This window comes from Aquila chrysaetos, chromosome 17 (assembly GCF_900496995.4).
Source record: "Aquila chrysaetos chrysaetos chromosome 17, bAquChr1.4, whole genome shotgun sequence".
NCBI classification, from domain to species: Eukaryota; Metazoa; Chordata; class Aves; order Accipitriformes; family Accipitridae; genus Aquila; species Aquila chrysaetos.
In genome coordinates, this window is record NC_044020.1 from 2,878,775 (window position 1) to 2,895,780 (window position 17,006).

General features: G+C 39.0%; 1 protein-coding gene across 2 annotated transcripts in view; it reads right to left on the bottom strand.

Moving 5' to 3' along the window:
- Positions 1-1,095: 1,095 nt before the first annotated feature.
- NCF4 (neutrophil cytosolic factor 4) overlaps positions 1,096-17,006 on the bottom strand; it is a 37,949-nt gene continuing 22,038 nt past the window's right edge. Inside the window, exons 2-11 of one of the 2 annotated variants that reach the window (XM_030041169.2) lie at positions 11,186-11,277; positions 9,314-9,398; positions 7,949-8,102; positions 7,579-7,649; positions 6,635-6,762; positions 5,586-5,643; positions 3,928-4,026; positions 3,060-3,190; positions 2,903-2,968; positions 1,096-2,118 (exon numbers count right to left, since the gene is read on the bottom strand). In XM_030041169.2, coding sequence (XP_029897029.1) covers positions 1,890-2,118; positions 2,903-2,968; positions 3,060-3,190; positions 3,928-4,026; positions 5,586-5,643; positions 6,635-6,762; positions 7,579-7,649; positions 7,949-8,102; positions 9,314-9,398; positions 11,186-11,217 — 1,053 coding nt within the window. In that variant the 5' untranslated portion in view covers positions 11,218-11,277 and the 3' untranslated portion in view covers positions 1,096-1,889. Of the gene's footprint in view, positions 2,119-2,902; positions 2,969-3,059; positions 3,191-3,927; positions 4,027-5,585; positions 5,644-6,634; positions 6,763-7,578; positions 7,650-7,948; positions 8,103-9,313; positions 9,399-11,185; positions 11,414-17,006 lie in introns of those variants that run through there. The other variant, XM_030041168.2, reaches the window with a different exon arrangement.

Here is a 17,006-nt window from a genome sequence, read left to right on the forward strand (position 1 = left end):
TTCCATCATTGGAAAAAGGGAAGACATAATCTGTGTCTTCTCTGATTATATGTTATCTACCTCTGAAATTTAATATACATGGATTCTTCAGATGGAACCTTTGTACCTGGAAAGCAGATATGGACTGTAGCACATCTTATAACTCTTTGGAGAGTGCATTTTCTTATACAAGTCTGTACAGGATTGGTATACTGCTAGAACTATACACTTAATAAACTGTCAAGTAAGAAATGATTTATGGATCCCAATATAGCAAACAATGCACTTATCTTTAAATATAAACTCTTTCCTTTATTTCCAATATGCTTATATGCATAAATGCAGGGCTACAGATAATAGCATATTAAAGCTTATGTATATAAGCTATATACATAAGTTTATGTATAAGTTTATGTATATATATCAGGAAGAAAAAAAAAAAAAACAAGTTTAAAGGATAAGTCACCTTAAATACTTTTGTTACTGTTGGAGATCTTGTTACCTGATAGCACTACAGGTAACATCTAAGAAAAAGAGAAAACATTATTTTGCCAGTTTTGGGAAAGGCAGGTTAGTTACTCATGCATCGTTAGTTAACTGTTTCTTAGTACATTCAGATACTTGTCAATCTTCCCTGTTCTCTGTACAAATTTTAGCAGCAGGTCAAGGACAAAGATTTTTTTTAAAATGAGGAATTGTAGCTTAATGCCACAGAAACTAACAGTTGAATCCAAAGCATGGTGTTTGAAAACTCTTTTAACTTCATATTTTTTACTGATTATATTTATACTTGGTGGTATTTTTTTTAACACCATGACTGCATGGTGTCTTTAAAATACAGCATTTTAGGTATCAAACAGTTTATGTAAAACATACATAACTTGTAAATCTTACAAGCAGCAGTAAATTTGTTCAAGAAGAAAATATTTTAATTGCATGACCATTAAAGAAATGATTGTGAGATATATTTTTGTTCAACAATGAACTCCTCCTTAAGGAAATCTGAATAGGTTACATTCAAACTCTTTGTCAAAATTATCTCACTTTCAAGAAAAAAAAAAAAGAAGCAGAATTATTTCACCCCCCCCAAACCCCTTTTAATAGAAACTGATAAAATAAACTCATATGTAACTTTATTTGTTGAAGAATCTGATACAGTAATTTGTTAGTTCTACTTTGCAAGGAGGTATCAGAAAGCAGAAGATAGACAGAGAAGGAATTCTGTTTGAATTGGCATCACACAAATTTTCCCAGAATGTGGAAATAAGTAGTCTGTACAATTACAAAAAGGTCTATGAGGAACACCATAGGTGTGCTAGGTTTGATTCACAGAATTCAAAATATTGGTCAGTGGAAAGAAGAAAGCAAAGGTGGGTTGCAATTTCTTCACTGAAATAAGAAAAAGTTTTCTTGATGCTTCCAGAACAAACTCTGAATGCCCAGTCAGACTCCCACGTGACAGAAATAATTACACATTCATAAGCACTGACACACAAACCTTTATATCAGCAAGTGAAGAGAAAATTATGGCAGTCTAGAAAAAAAGCTTATGAAGACATTCTGGACAAATAACTAGCTCTGGGAGCAAGAATAGAGATTAGAGCAGGTCCTGGGGCTCAGAACACTAAACCTCTACTGCAGGCTAACACTGACTAGCTTTGTGAATACAGCCAGTGATTTTATTTCTCTATTCCTCACTTTCTCTGGTCCCTATGTAGATGTCTCTATTACAGAGGAGTACTACAAAGCTGAAGAAGCTAACCAAGTACAGATTTTACATTGAAAGGTAATATATTACTAAAAATTACTCTTTTCAAGCTCACTTCAAAGGCTTGTTAAAGGAAACTGTCTGCAGAGAGGGATTACAGAAGGACTGTATAGCTACCTACTGGAACATTTCCATATAGCACTTATGTTGCACTCACTGTTTGAGTAGCACCTATTCCTGGACTAGTGTTGTAGACACCCAAGTCATCTTTGTGAGTGATGTGCAACTTCCAAGGGAAGAAATGCTTCTCAGAGGGCCTTCTCCTGCTCTGAGACACCATGAGTTCAACATCCTGATTGGAGAGCAACCGGATCAGGTCACCATCAAGGTCCCGGTAATTCAAAACAATGTCATCTTGGTCAAACTCTCGCCTGGTAGAAAAGAAATTGATTGATCCCCAGAAATCAAGGAATGCCTGGGAAGTGTTGCATGATGAACAATATACTGGCAATCTAATTCATTCTGCTAAAAGCCACACAAAGCCTTGGGTGTCTTGGCATTCTTGATACAGCTAGTACTAGAAATCACACAGCCACATTCATGCTGTGTTGTGTTTAAGCTAAGGAATCTGCCAGAACCAACAACCATTTCCAGTACCACCACATGCATGGCACAATCAGCCTGTGATTTTGATAAAATTCCCATACATAAGAGCTGACTGTAGTAACTACCCACTTTTGCCTACCTATGGTTGCCTTTTTTGAGGGGAGGGCAGGTTAAGGAATGGAAGAATATTAGCACAGGTGTTCTATTACTAATATTTGATGTTCTGATGTTTTGATGTTCAACACTAGATTAATCTCGTTTAACAGGTGTTAGAAGGCAGTGTCCTGCATCCTGAAGAAGTATATTAGGCAAAAGATCCTTGCATGGTGGTATGGCTCTGATCTCAGAACAAGAAATGGAAACTTCTACCCAGCGTAATTGAGTTAGAAGTGTGTGGCATTCCATACTTACTGACAATCCCAAGGCAGACTAGTGTCTGTACATATGGCCCTAGGCCAAGTCAAAGTACAACTTCTTCAGGACACTTGAAAAGTATTTCACACCCAAAACATGGTGATGACCAAGTAGAATGTGGAAAATCTAGGACTGTAAAGAACTTGACAAATGTTTAAATGATATTAAACACACAACTAACTGCTTGCATTGTACCTTATCAATTCCATGAGATCTTTGAATGATGGAATGCTGCTCAGATCCTCTTCCACTGAGATATCCCTGTAACAAGAACAAATCTAATCATGACATATCATGAAAAGAATTGTTGGCATTTCTTCAGCAGTAAACTGGAAGACTACTTTCTTATTACCTGATAGTGCTCACAGTCTCATCATGGTAATAACAGCGAACTTTATTAACTGTGTCTTCCTGCTGTGGTAAATCTTTTATGATCTTCACAAAAGCACATGGGAAAATCCCAGTGGCATCATCAGCTGTTCCCTGGAATGACAGGAAGTGTTAGAATGAAGAAAACCATGCCATTTTGGCCACACAGAGTAAGTTCTGGAAGTCAATTAATTTCCATGGAAACAACAGTAAGAATTTTTCTACTATAATCAAGAAAAGAAAGGCTATGGAAGGGACCTGATGGCATCCCTACAAAAAGATTATACAATTGTGTAGTCAAATACAAGGCAGGGAAGTGAAACAGTGTGTAAAAATGAAAGTCAGATGGTTATCAAAGAAGGCTGTGGTGTTTGAGCAAGCAGAGATATCATATCAGCAAACACACAGTATGTTCTCCTCATCCTTTTTCAGAACCCTGCTGCATTGCCCAAGTTCTCTCTAATCAGGCTGACGTGTGTTGTGGTATGAAGCATGAAGTATATAGCAACTCACCCTGAGGCAAGAAACCAATTAATCACTGGAATGGAGTTTCCATCTCCTTTCTGCGGCCTTTTTGTGTTCTAATCACTTCCAAAGAATTTAAAAACATTCCAGCAGAAGCAAATGCAAACGAAAACTGAAGTCTAGAGGGCAGAAAATTTGTAAGCTAAAAACCATCAAGGAAGGAAACAATTTCAAATTTGGAGTCAAGGATTTATTCTTGATGGTAAGACCTAATTATGATAGTTTCTCCTTGAAAGGAGAAGACAGTTCCCAAGGACTAGGAGAGCCCTTTCTACTCATATATTTCAAGGTATGCTAAGAATTCAGTACCACTATTGCAGTCTTACCTCCAACCAGTCTTTGTTTACTCTGCTGAGTAGATAGATCAAGTCTCCCTTCTTGAAGCTGAGTTCCAGTTTATTGGTTCCAGAAAAATCAAACAATGCCTATGGAAAGTAATAACACTGAAATTATTAATTCACAGAATTACAAAAGTGAATCTTTCTTTCTGTTCTGTTCTTGGGGTGAAAGCATAAAGCAGCATGATGTTATGGACTTTGTCATCACAGATGTATTTCTGGGGTAAGGTCATATATATGACCATAGTCCGCAGTTCTCACAATTTCTTCTCCTACTCAGCACACACAAAAAAGCTTTGAAGAAGTAGTGAAAGCACTAGGATAAACACAGCTCAGAGAGCTACATGCTAGGATTCTTAAAGTGGCAGGACACTGTGCACCAGAAAAATAAAGAAGCTGAAAACACTTTAAAGCAAGTAAGCCAACAGATCTGAAGACAATTGAAAACTTGAAAAGTTGAAAACCTGAGAACTGAAAAAATATATATTATTTCTGGATGCAGTTTTACAGCTTTCAGATTTGCTGCAAAATATCACAGAGAGCCTTAAAAAATTGCAAAAGTGTTGTGACCTAATTTAAGGGTAACTAACTGTTGTTGATACCTCTAGCTTCCAGGCCTGTATGCTGAACTGAGAGATTTGGGGAAGTCTGGGAAATGGACATGTAGTTAAAATGGAACTTAGATGCCCCCTTTGGGGGGGGTGGGGGGGAAGGGAGGTAAGCACATGCTACCACCTTAACAAGCTGTTCTTGAATAATTAAAGTGGACATATTATTAAAAATGCACATGTCCTCCATTTTCCTTAGAGAACATGATAGCCATTTAAATGCTCTTAGAGCAGCTAAAATGAAAAGGTGTTCCTTATTCTATGTTGAGATGGTTCTTGTGGTCTTGTTAATGCCAGGAGTTCTCCTAATAAAAAAAGACAATGGCTACTGTTGTGCTAGCAGTTCATATGTCTACTTAATAGCTCTTCCAGAAGCCTTTTTTCATCTGTTTTGATAGGTATATTCAGATAAAACCCAGGAGATATGACTGATCCAAGATGTGCCATACTCAGTGTAAAAAACAAAAACAACAAACCTCAAAGTACTTGCATGGGGTTTTTTTAATCTTACATGGCTAAGTCTCATGTTCCAGAAAGCAAGACCATGTTCAGACAAGTACTGGTTACAAAGGAGTTCCATGTGCTTAATACCAAGACAATATACAGCTAAAGACAAGGGTATAGGCACTTTTCAGTAGAACACTTATGTTACAGAAAATACTAAGACACCTCACCTGCAAAGCTTTTAAACATATGCTGAAGTCAATGAGACTGAAGCTTGAGCTTTAAATTTAATTTATGGGTAACGCTATGTAAATGTGGACCATTTGGCAGTAAGCTGTACATGTGTCTCAATTTGAATCTCCTGTCATTCTGACTTCACAATGGACCTTCTTATTATTCAGTAGGGAGGAAAAGAACACTTCTTTCCATCCTTTGTTTCATTTCCTGTTGTTAGAATCAATTGCTTTCCTGTGTCGATTTTACTTTCCCTTCTTTCCCCAAGCTCTAATTGGAAAAGGCAATTTGATCAATGAGATACCAAAGTAAAACAGAGTTTAATCTCTTATCCTGTGACAGATTGTGCAGAGTACTCACCTCAGCCCGGGGAGTTGCCAGGCGGTCAAAAATAGGCACTTGAGGTGAAATGCTTTTACTGTGAAGAAAGGAGATAACAGGAAGGTAAATATGTCTTTCTAGTCATCAAAAATACTACACAATCAGTAGCACAGTGTCTGCATTTTCATTATTTAAGAGGCAAGGCAAGCCATAGATCACTGGAGAAGCTGCATGAGAATCTGTGTGGAGCACTGAAGTAAATAAATATGGATGGAACAACATTGCCCTAGTTCTCTCAGTTTCAGTGCAGAGCAGCAGCAATCTGATAATGTCTGCTGCTGAGAACAGATGGAATTTTCAATACAGTCAGTATCCTGGACCTCTCCACAGCACTGCTCAGCCCCCCTACTCTGCCTTCTGGGCATCCCTGTTTCTAGCATTTATGGCATTCAGTTCAAACTCTGCCACCATACATACATCCAGGAATGCATACACATGCAGTTTCTGCACTGTTTGAGGTACGTCAAAAGGAAGCAGGTCTATCTTTGCTGTGTTGAAAGGAGAATTAATTTGTCTGAAGGGTAATGAAGTATGTCTACTTAGCAGTTCTCCAAAGGGGTGTCAATGCTGCTACGTAGGACAGGCCCCTGTTTAGACAAATGACAGGAACAAATTAAGTATTCAGCTTCATTTAGTGACTGAACCAGATCTCACTGAATTCAGGGCCAAAACTCACATTCACTTCAGTGATGCAAGCCTATGTCCTTAAGCTTGGCCAGTATATTCTGCACATTATAATAGATATTACCATTAGACAATTATCAACAGATAGAGCTGAGCAGCATTTTTTTAAAAGGAAGCTGTACTCTCATTTTGGAATTTTCCTTTAATGCAAGTACCACATCCACTTTAAAAATTTGAGATTACTGAAAACAAGAAATACCCTGTGTTCACTCTACCACAAAGATCCTCATATGAGGACTTCATGGATTCACTTGGGAAACACAGTGGTGTTCCTCATCTCTCTCTCCCCCCAAAACTGGACAGCATCTCTTACATCAAGCTGAAAAAACATGTCAATCACTTACACTCGGCGCGTCCGTGGGCGAAGCCGTCTTAGTCTGTGAGGCACCTGTTCACTATCAAAGGTTGAATGGTAGAAGAACAGCCGTACCTCTTCATCCATCAACACCCAAACCGGTAGGCAGAGTAGGTTCTGTGCCAAGAGCAAGTAGGAAGCAGAGTATAACAGTGGGAGAGACCAATTCTCTATTTATTTACATGTAACAAATATGCCTCTCTGACCTACAGGATCATGAAGGATATTCATTACTGCCAGAAATCTCCCTCCTCTCCCTTCTCACTCAGCAGGACACGGCTGAACAGCTGACAGTTTCTCCTGTTTACTCCTGCAGTTGGCCTGTATTGGTTCACTCTTTTTGTGCCTGATTTACTGCAGAAGGAGTAAATTGCTCTTTATGTTTCCCTTCAGAACGTGAATGACTGTGGAAAGAAGGCAATCTTAAGTACTGGAAGTCTTGGCCAGTGCTTCAGACTTTTACTGATTTAAAGTCAGGTCTTCAGTTAACCTGCACACAAAGAATTTTTCTCCTTGATGTTACTGCTGTGCCTTCACTGTAGGGCAGGTACACCCAGAAGCCCATTGGACTTTCCTAGTCCCTTAGGTGCACATACCAACTCCATATTCACGCAACACCTGGAGATTCACCATTTCCTCATACATCTTGGGGCTGGGGGGGGGGGGGGGAGCAGGGTGTAAGAATATCTATCTATATGTGAAGGCAGGGAGTGAGCCTTTGTGAACTGCATACTCTGGCAGATCCTACAGTCCGAACAATCTGGGGAATAGGACTGCAGGTTGTCCCACAGTGTGGACACTGTGTCTTCAGGAAAAACAATACAGAGAGAAGCAGATACCTAGGACTACAACAGTACTGTCTCTCTTAGCTGATTTCAAGGGGTAAGTATCTGCAGTGCTCAGTGCAATCTCTACCTTAAAATTAACTTTTACCTTCATGTAGACATTCAGGATAGGAATCCTGTTCTCAGCAATTTCCTTTTTGGCCCCAACATAAACTTTCCCTGGAAAATATAAAACCTGTGACAGTTATTGAGGAAAAAAAATTGAGGCTGTCAGAGAAATGAAGCAATCAGGAGAAAGTAGGATCTCCAGGAAAATACATATTTTCTAAAGGATTTTAGGTTTCTAAATGAACTTCACCACAAGTGGAAGGACTGCCAATGGAACTTGACTTCTCCAGCATCCACAGCTGGGAACTCATTCCTTGTCACAACTACTTCCCTACAATGCATTCCTCTTTAGTACAGCCTGTGGCTGAGAAAGCTGCTAATCATGCACAGATTTGGTACTGACAGCTTACCTGGCAATACAGGGAGTGTGCAGGTAAAAGGGCTGTCTTTGCTCTCTGCCCCGTATCTCTCCTCTAGCTTGGTGTGCAGGGCATAGAACTGACGATAGCGTCGGAAAATTAAGTATCTGCCACCACCTTTAAGCTTTACTTCAATGACAAACATCTGAAACAAAGAAGGGGGATTCAGGCTGATGTTCATACTTATTAATACTTACCAAATGAAAGCAAGGCATACAACAGGAACGTAAGATCAGTGCTCCAGTAGTGGGAATATTGTCTTAGGGGCAGAGTGGAAAGCAAGCCTTCAGTTAAGCATCTGCAGACTCAAGTACTAGAAAATAACAAGTTAGCACCAGCCAGTGTGGTATATGTGTGGGTCCAGCTTTCCCATGGATCATGTCCCTGTGGCTGCTTTCTATTACATAATCTTAAAAGGAAACCTGAAATGACTAGATGCTACTTTGTGCTTACACACCTTCCCTCAGTGACTAACAAAACATATTAGGGAGGTAAATACAAATATTTTACAGTAGAATGCTTTGGACATCTAAATCTATAGACAGACATCTAAATGAATTGATTTTCAGAGTTGAAGGCATTCATACTTCTTTTTGACTTTAAAGTACACCATTTCAGAAATTATGGTCTGACCTCCTCCAACCACTATCTTATTTCTTATCTCTTGCCAAAATTGCTTTCTCTAAAGGAGCCCATGATTTCCATGCACTGACCTCTGAGTCACATTGCAGCCAGATCCTTCAGAAAACATAAAGACAGAGCAACCAAATGTCACTATATTCCACAGCAAAACCTGCATACTGCAGTGGGAAAGTTTTATGAGCAATGTCTCCAGCAAAAGCAGCATAGCCTGCAGAAGTCAGACTGAGCTGGTCTTATCCAAAACCCTTCTCCAGAAAATCTTATAGTGCTTTTCCCTACTATTCCCTTCCTGTGTGCTCTTTCATGACTTATTAATATGCTACCTTCTGTGGAGATGGAAGCAATCCTAACTTGCCCGTACCATGGAATAATGAAGACAAGACCCTGCCCTTCTACCCTCTTTGAATTCCTTTCCCACCATCTTCACCAAAGGTACAGCATTCTAACAGGAAATAAATAAGAAATTAGGTAAGAATTTAGAAAACAAGCAATGTTAGAGGATACTTCTGTCACATTTCACCCAGACAATAAATTTTTAGACTAAATCTGTGATAGACTAACCTCCATTCCAGAAAAAAGAAGCACTGACAAGTTCTCCGTATGGAACTATTCATGCCAAAAAGCAATTACACAAGATTAACTGCATTTTGCTTCCCACAACCAAACCAGTCACAGATGAGGGCATATAGAGACAGGATAAATCTCCCTTCTTACATAATAATTAGTAAAGCCTTTCTTCTCTTCAATATCTGCAATGTTTGCTGAAACAGGTACATCATCTGGAAGCTGGTCAAAATCACTGTGAAGCAAGAACAAAAGATTTAGGTAACTCATACTGGCAATAGCCTTTGGAGGTCTCTATGCCATACAGAACAAAGATAGTTAGGCAACATCACATTATCTAGTGTCAAAACCAAGACATTAGAAACTCGTGGTGTCATTCTCTTCCTCTGGAGGTCTGATCTTGAGATGACATGTTTCTGTAAGTTCAGCACGAGTCAGTGACCATTGTGAACATTCATCAAGCCTGAAAAACATCCTATCGTTCCTAGGATTGCTAGAGTAGCAGGTCTACAAAAGAAACACTTGAGCTGGTAAGCTTTTGCTGAGAAATGTGATCAACTGTGGATGCATTCTTAATCCTTCCTACAGCATCTGGTAGACTTACAACAGCAGCTCTGCAGCAGTACCTCTTATTCTGAGATCATTATATACCATGATTTATGCTGTTATTATTACTGCATTACTGTAGGGAATAGGGAACAGTTCTGAGAAAAGAGCTTGTTGTGCTAGGTGCTGTAGAAACTGACAGCACAAAGCTAATTCCTGAAAACATTACACTCTATGTGTAAGATGCATACAATGTACCTTATACATATAAGATAAGAAACAATGGAAGGATAAGCACAAACAGGAAGAAAGCAAAGAAACAAAGACATAGTATTGTTCTATATCATAACTAGTGTTGCCTGCACCAGCTGTCAAAATGTCAAGTTTTCTTGTAAACATCACAGTAAAGCAGACTCTTAAAGAGGCTTTGAAAAAAAACCCAAGTAGCCTAGCAAATATTTACAGGGAGACCTCTCAGTCACAGCAGATAACCCGAAGCAAGCACAAAGATACTTGTTGGAAAATGTCACAAATGTGTGAAGGAACACATCATAGTGGGCAAGGTTAGAATAAGCTTTGCAGATCCTAGACAGTATTGGATTTGAAGCAAGAGAGAAGGAAGGATCCCTGCAGGAACACCTAAAGAGCAGCCATATGACCACACTCTCGTGTTTTTTGTCTGTACTGTCCACACAAAAAACCAGCATGAATTGGCAGGTGCTTTTTCCTCTGGGACTTTCTCCTTGGTACAACATCTTTGACAAACAGAAGATAAGTTCACCTTTGCTTCAATCTTACAACTCAATGTTGTTAGAGTGGTATTTATACTAACACTTCAGTAAAAAGGATCAAGAATGAGGAAAAAAGAGTAAAAAATGAGGTAGAGAAAAAGAGCAACTTTAAAAAGGATCATCTAAGAAATGCCAAGCTGACGTAATGTTAAATATTCTGATAATACAAAAACCACGACAGCTCGCTCACTTTATTCTGCTAGGAGAATATCCCAAGGAGGGGCTTCCACAATGCGTAGGCTATCTGGAAGGCTGAAGTAATGATGCAAAGTCTTGCAATAGCTTGCTGTACAAGGAGAATGATATGAATCAGCACCACCCACAACACCGTGAATACTACCACTTACTGTGAAGAGGGATGTGGTTATAGAGATCAAGAAATATAACTAGTCATATCACAAACAGTCATATCACAAACCCCAGTAAAAGTGAAACTGTTTGCAGCTGTAAAGAGGACAATGACCCACTATTGTCGTAGGTGGTGAATATTCCCCATGAAAAGAAGAATGTCCACTCCAATTTAAGAAATGGTCTGCTCCATGCTGAGCAGCCTAATAGTTTGGAAGCTATGATAACAACAAGCCTTTTAGAATCATCAGAGAAGCCTGCATCCAAATTAAATGAACAGATCGTAGCAGTTACATGGAGGCTTGTGGGGAGGCGGGAGGAGGGAGAGACACATTACCTCTTTTCTCGCAGCTGTCGGGGAAGAGACATGGTTTTCAGCTTCTTAAATCCAGATGGCTAAGCTCTATTCCTTCACTTCTTGGGCAGTTCCTGGTTCAATAGGATGAACACAGTCAAAGCAGTTCTCCCTGTGTGAATCAAGACTCCTCTGCAAGGCCTCAGAGATCTTTTTTTTGATGTTTCAGTGTCAGACGATTTCTTCTGTACCTCCCCACCCCCATGAGATTGAGGAAGTACTAGAGAAAAAACAGTCATGAAGACTGTTTTGTGATGTCTGTCATGTATCGAAACTGCCACAGTTGAGAAACCAAAAGGCCAACAAAAAGCAGAAACTATGAGCCACATATTCCATTGTCCACCTCTTCACCAAAACATCTGGCTCTATGGAAAGCCAGTATGAGTGGGCTCAACAAATCCTGTTTTGCCCCAGCTGAAATGTCCCCATATATATCTCTACACTAACGTTTGTAAACTAGGATGAATACTTCTGATCCCTTCTTGAGGCTCTCTGATTCCTGAGAATCTACCTTTCCATGGACCAAGAGCCAGGAGGTGGAGCTAAAGAATAAATTTTCAAGTGGGAGCAGAAAGTATGGTCAGGAAATTCAACCTTGTCAAACATATGGGTACCAGAGTATCAGGCACAGGACGTTAGGAAATGAGCTTTGAAGGATGGATCAATGCAAGAAAGACATGAGTCCTTGAAAGAGCAGAGATCTTTTCAGCTTCATGTGCTCAAAACTACCCACATTTGCCACCTACAAAGACAGGGTAATGGCTCACCCAAGGAGAATCCTGACTGCCCTGCCTTGTACACAAAGGGTAATGATATCGCATTTGTATAACATCAGTTGACAATGTTTCAAGAAGAAAATAAAAGGAAGAAAGTGATAAGGAAACCATCATTTCCTAACACTGCGGATAAGTTGCAGCATAGCTTATCTGCCTTAGTCAAAAGCTGTCATGTGTAGTATCTTTGCCTCCCCATTTCAGTCTTTGACTCTCTTTCATTGTCATGTTGAATACTTATTTGGTTCCTTCTCCTCCTTCAGCTGTCAAGCACAAGAATTCTCATCTGAATGGAGCAAAAGTCAACCAGCATCCTTCAAAATAAAACTTTATCTACAACTGTAATAATTAGCCTTGAGAGTAAACTGCATTTCACTGCATGTTAATGAAGTAAATTCTTCCCCCATCTCTCTCCTACAGATAACCGAAGGCACCATTACAGAATTTGAGAGGGGATATAGTGCCTCTTAATCAGGAGGGACCCGGAGAAGCTACAAAATTCTGAACTGTATTTTCTGAGTGATCTACTACTCTGTGCTGCCCACACAGCCTTAGCAGAGTAGTTTTAAGTGATGATGTTGGATATAAGTATTTCCCCAGACCTTCACACTGCTGTATATTCCATTTTCTTGATTAGGCCTGCTAAATGTGCAGTCCTCATGTAACCTGAAGTCAGGCTCATTATTCTCTTCCCTTTGCCTTGAGTGAGAGAGACAATAATCAAGTTTTCTAACTGCAATCCCCTTGCTTTCTCCTGACATTCAGAAGGAAACCTTGACCAGAACTCTTAATCACAAGATCAATATATATGAACTCATGAAAATTCAGAGGGGTGCTCCCAACACATGCAAAAAGATTGTGGAAAGCACAAGAACTGTGCAAACTTTAATAGAATTGAAAGAGGCAGATATTCTAATCTTTTCAAATCTCTTGGAAGATAATCTAGATACAATGCAGGTACATTTTTTAAGAGATAGAGGATATGACACAATGTAAAAATACTTGCTCATTGTTTACCTGGCAACATGTATTTTCAAGAACAAGTTGACAGACAACCTCACAGACAAATTGTCTATGCAACTGCTATGCTGTAAGCTGAGTAAAACAAATTGGGAGCAGCTCCTCAATTCTACTACTCTCTACTAGAGATTATAGCCAGTAATAATACTAATCTGACAGAATAATGCTAAACCTGCTAAGAAAGTTTCTGATTCTGCAATATTTTCTTGTTCTGAACTAAACCAAAACCAAGACCTTTTCTGCGAAAAGGCAGATTCCTACCTCAGAAGAGTGGATAACTCATTGGTTAGAGGGCTCACCGAGGCTGTGAGAGACTAAGATTTGAAACACTGTTTTGCCATGTTCTCCTGCACCAAATCAGTGCCTCAACTACCAGGTGTTTTCTCTCAATTTCTACTATTGTGCTACTATAGTAGAAACAGCAATTTCTACTATTTGGGCTGAGGAAATGGGCTGGGTCTAGTCAAACCCACATTCTCTCTCTGCGTAAGTACTTTATTATTGATGAATGAAATAAATGTCCATTACAAAATTGACACCATAATGACAGTACCCATGTCACAAGATATGTCTGCACTAGGAATGTATACAATTTCATCAGCTGACATGGTCAGCTCTCAGTTTTGAGAAAATCCACCCATTCACCATGGGCGGCATGGTCATCATGGCACTATGCACTGACCCTTATCCATGTGCAAAAGAAAGCAGGCATCCAGCTGCAAACAATACTAACAAATTAATTAATTAAAGGAGACTACTAAGAAAATCCTCAGATGATTGAATCATGACCATATGCTGACACTGTTACATACCTTTTTGCAGTTCAGCACCTACTATATTATTTTGGCCATGTATGCCTGTGAACTGTGAAATTGTGGCCTTCTGTCTAATGCACAGGTTGTTAGAAAATACTTGTACAAGGATACATAGCGCCTTGGAAGTCTGAGAGTATCAGCTATAACCAGACAGACAGAGCAAGCATGGAATTTTAATGGAAAATGGGAATGTAGTCCCAAATCACTAAAGATACATGAACCATAATAAAAGGTAAATCAAAGGAACACAGCAAAAATACTCAGCTGAATCAATTTGGATAACAACACTACATACTATGTCTACTAGGGCAGCAGCTACTGTATCATTTTGGCTGTGCATGTCTGTACTCTCTAGAATAATGGCTTCTCTCTGATGCACCTGATGTTAGAAAAGTGCTGCATAGTTACGTTCAATCACCAGCCATAGAATAAATTTGTTAAGTGACAGAATAAAGTAAACAAGAATAATATTCTTAAAAGATGTCTGGTCTCGTCACAGATTAATCTGTAAAGGAAATAACATTTTAACAATCGCTGCAAGGAAGCTGAATATCAAATAGAAACACAGCAAAGTTGGCTTGAAAGATACTTTCATTCAACCTATTGTTTTGGAAGGATATGTGGAATATTTGTTTCCATAGCATACACATCATTAGCAGTTGAGTGTCTTTTCTTCTGTGGTTGCTTGAGACTGAGCTGCAACTGATAACACTGATTTGGGAAAAGTGATTTGGGGCTATATTCCATTTTCCATTCATATTACATACTTGTACAGATTTTGCTTTTATGGTTACCATCAGCTTTACAGAATGCTTTAATATACTTTTACAATATTTATTTTCAAATACAGTCATGTTTAAACCCCTTATCTTTATTATAATAGCACATGAATAATGAATAACAGCTCTGCAAAATCTTTGGACAGAAGTTACTTAAGATAAGCTACTCGTGTCTGCCCTGTAATCTTCAGTGCTCTTTTGCAGGTAGTGCCACAAAACCCTTAGAAGGCAGTTGGTCCAATGGTAAGTAATGAGACCCTCTTTCTTTGATATATGCTTTCAGGACAGCTGAAAACAAACCCATAAAAAAAAAAAAAAAAAGTTGTTGAAGTTGTCCTATCTTTCTGAACTTCTTGAAAAAAAACCAAAGAGGAGATTAGTTGAGCTGATTGGTTTTCATTAGATAATGGCTCAAGCCATACTGGCTGAGTGCATGGATACTCTCCCTGTCATACATTGTGTTGGGAGGAAAAAAGGCACAGGAGTATAGATAAATAGAACTTTGGAAATTTGCTTTTATTTAAATCTGGACACAGTTCCCATGACTGCTTGTTTAGGGTGAAAAGTAACTAGTAGGCATTTGCAGAAAAGGACTATGATCATGCCCTGCTGACATAAACACAATTAAACAAACCATCGTGAACTAAAGAAATTTAAAGATCAGCATCCACCACTGTTCCTGACAGTGAATTTGATGGTGTCATTTCTAGAACAAATTACTACTCAACATGAAAGGACTTTACAGAACCAAATATTAAAGAAACAGCAGCCTTTTTTTTTTTTAATTTTTCTTGAAATATCGAACTAGATCCCATAACTGAATCTTAGCTTTTGCACCTCAGTTGCTTGAGCAAAACAAGGAATAAGTCTTGCAGGAAAAAATATCCCAAAAAGTGAGGTTTGTCTTTAGTCATTATCAGCTATTTTGGAATATGCATTCAACAGTATCATTCTGGGTTTTGTTAGTTCATGATGCCATAGCCAGATCTTGCCAGCTTTTCTTATGCAGAGCAATATCATAAGCAGTATTATGGTCTTCCTCTCTGTGGAAAACAATTCTTCCTTCACAATAAACCTGCTTCCTTTAAAAATCTTTTAAAAAGAAACAGGATTTCTCTCTGATATAGTAGGATCACTTAAGATTGGAAGAGTTAGAGGGAGTCTTACCAGAACAGTAGTAACTTCTCCTTGATGAGCAACGGGGCTTTTTGTTCTTGCAGAGCTCAGATGGATATTGATGCCCAAGACTAGGCTAAGTGAGAAAAAATGGAAACTCAGAAACAGCAACAGAACATTTCTTCATCCGGATAGCATATCACTTCCAGAATAAAAGAGGCAAATAGGGAAGAAATAGGGCAGAGCTTGTCACTGCTACTGTGTATGACAGATGTGGGCTGGAGGTGGACCTGTATGCTCCAACTACCAGTGTCAAAATCTGGTAACTGGCCATTGCAGACAAAGAAGATGGCTCCATCCGAGAACTCCTGAGAGAGCTATGCCTACAGCCATTCCTCCAGAAGGAAAAAAACCTAGTTTTAAGTGCATAGCAGCAGTGACCCTTTGTGACAGGAGAGTCTCTTGTGTTTTAGTCTCCTAATCATCTTGAGAGTCAAAAATCTGTCAGAATGTTTGCTGCTCAAGACAAAGAAAATCCTGCTACATCTGTTTCACAAGTTCAAAAGACCTGTCAAAATTACTCAAAAGAAATTTTCACTGAACTTTCCCAAATCTCAAAATAGGGTTGGGATTTGGTAAAATTTGCACAGTACTGCATTCAAACCATCCTACACTGTTCCTAATAGTTTAATTTCCCCATCCATTTGATGAAATCCTGTGACCAAATTCCTTCTACTTAATTTAGAAACTTTAGATAAGTGCCTTTAGTTAAGTGGAAGTTCTCTGAACAGACAGTGAGGAGAGACAGGCACCACTGGCCAGTAAATCAGACCTCAAGTGGGCCAACTCCCCCGCTGAAGGCTTTATCTGTCTCCTTGCAATATACATGAATTATAAAGTAACTATATTCCCAGTTTTGTCACCTCAGGTTCCTAAAGTTAAGGAAATAAAACTGTGCCTTACTGTGGACCTAGTTATTACTGGTATAAAGGTACCTTCCCATTTGGGACTCAGCTATATTTGGATATGCACTTTTACACCGGTATAATTGTCTTTACCCTAGGGGAGTTGTACTACTTAAGCTACACTGATATAGTCAAAGAAGCACCATTTTCTGGTGCACGCATATCCAGTCTGCTCATTATAGAGAGTTTATGGCTCATTTTCTAATGGTTCATAAATTGGGACAATATTCCCTAATAAAACTGGGGGGCAAGGAGGCTAGACATTAGGATAGGCAGGCAAGCAGCAAATATAGAGGCAGTAAGTATCAAGATCCTGTAATTTTCCAAGGTCTGTT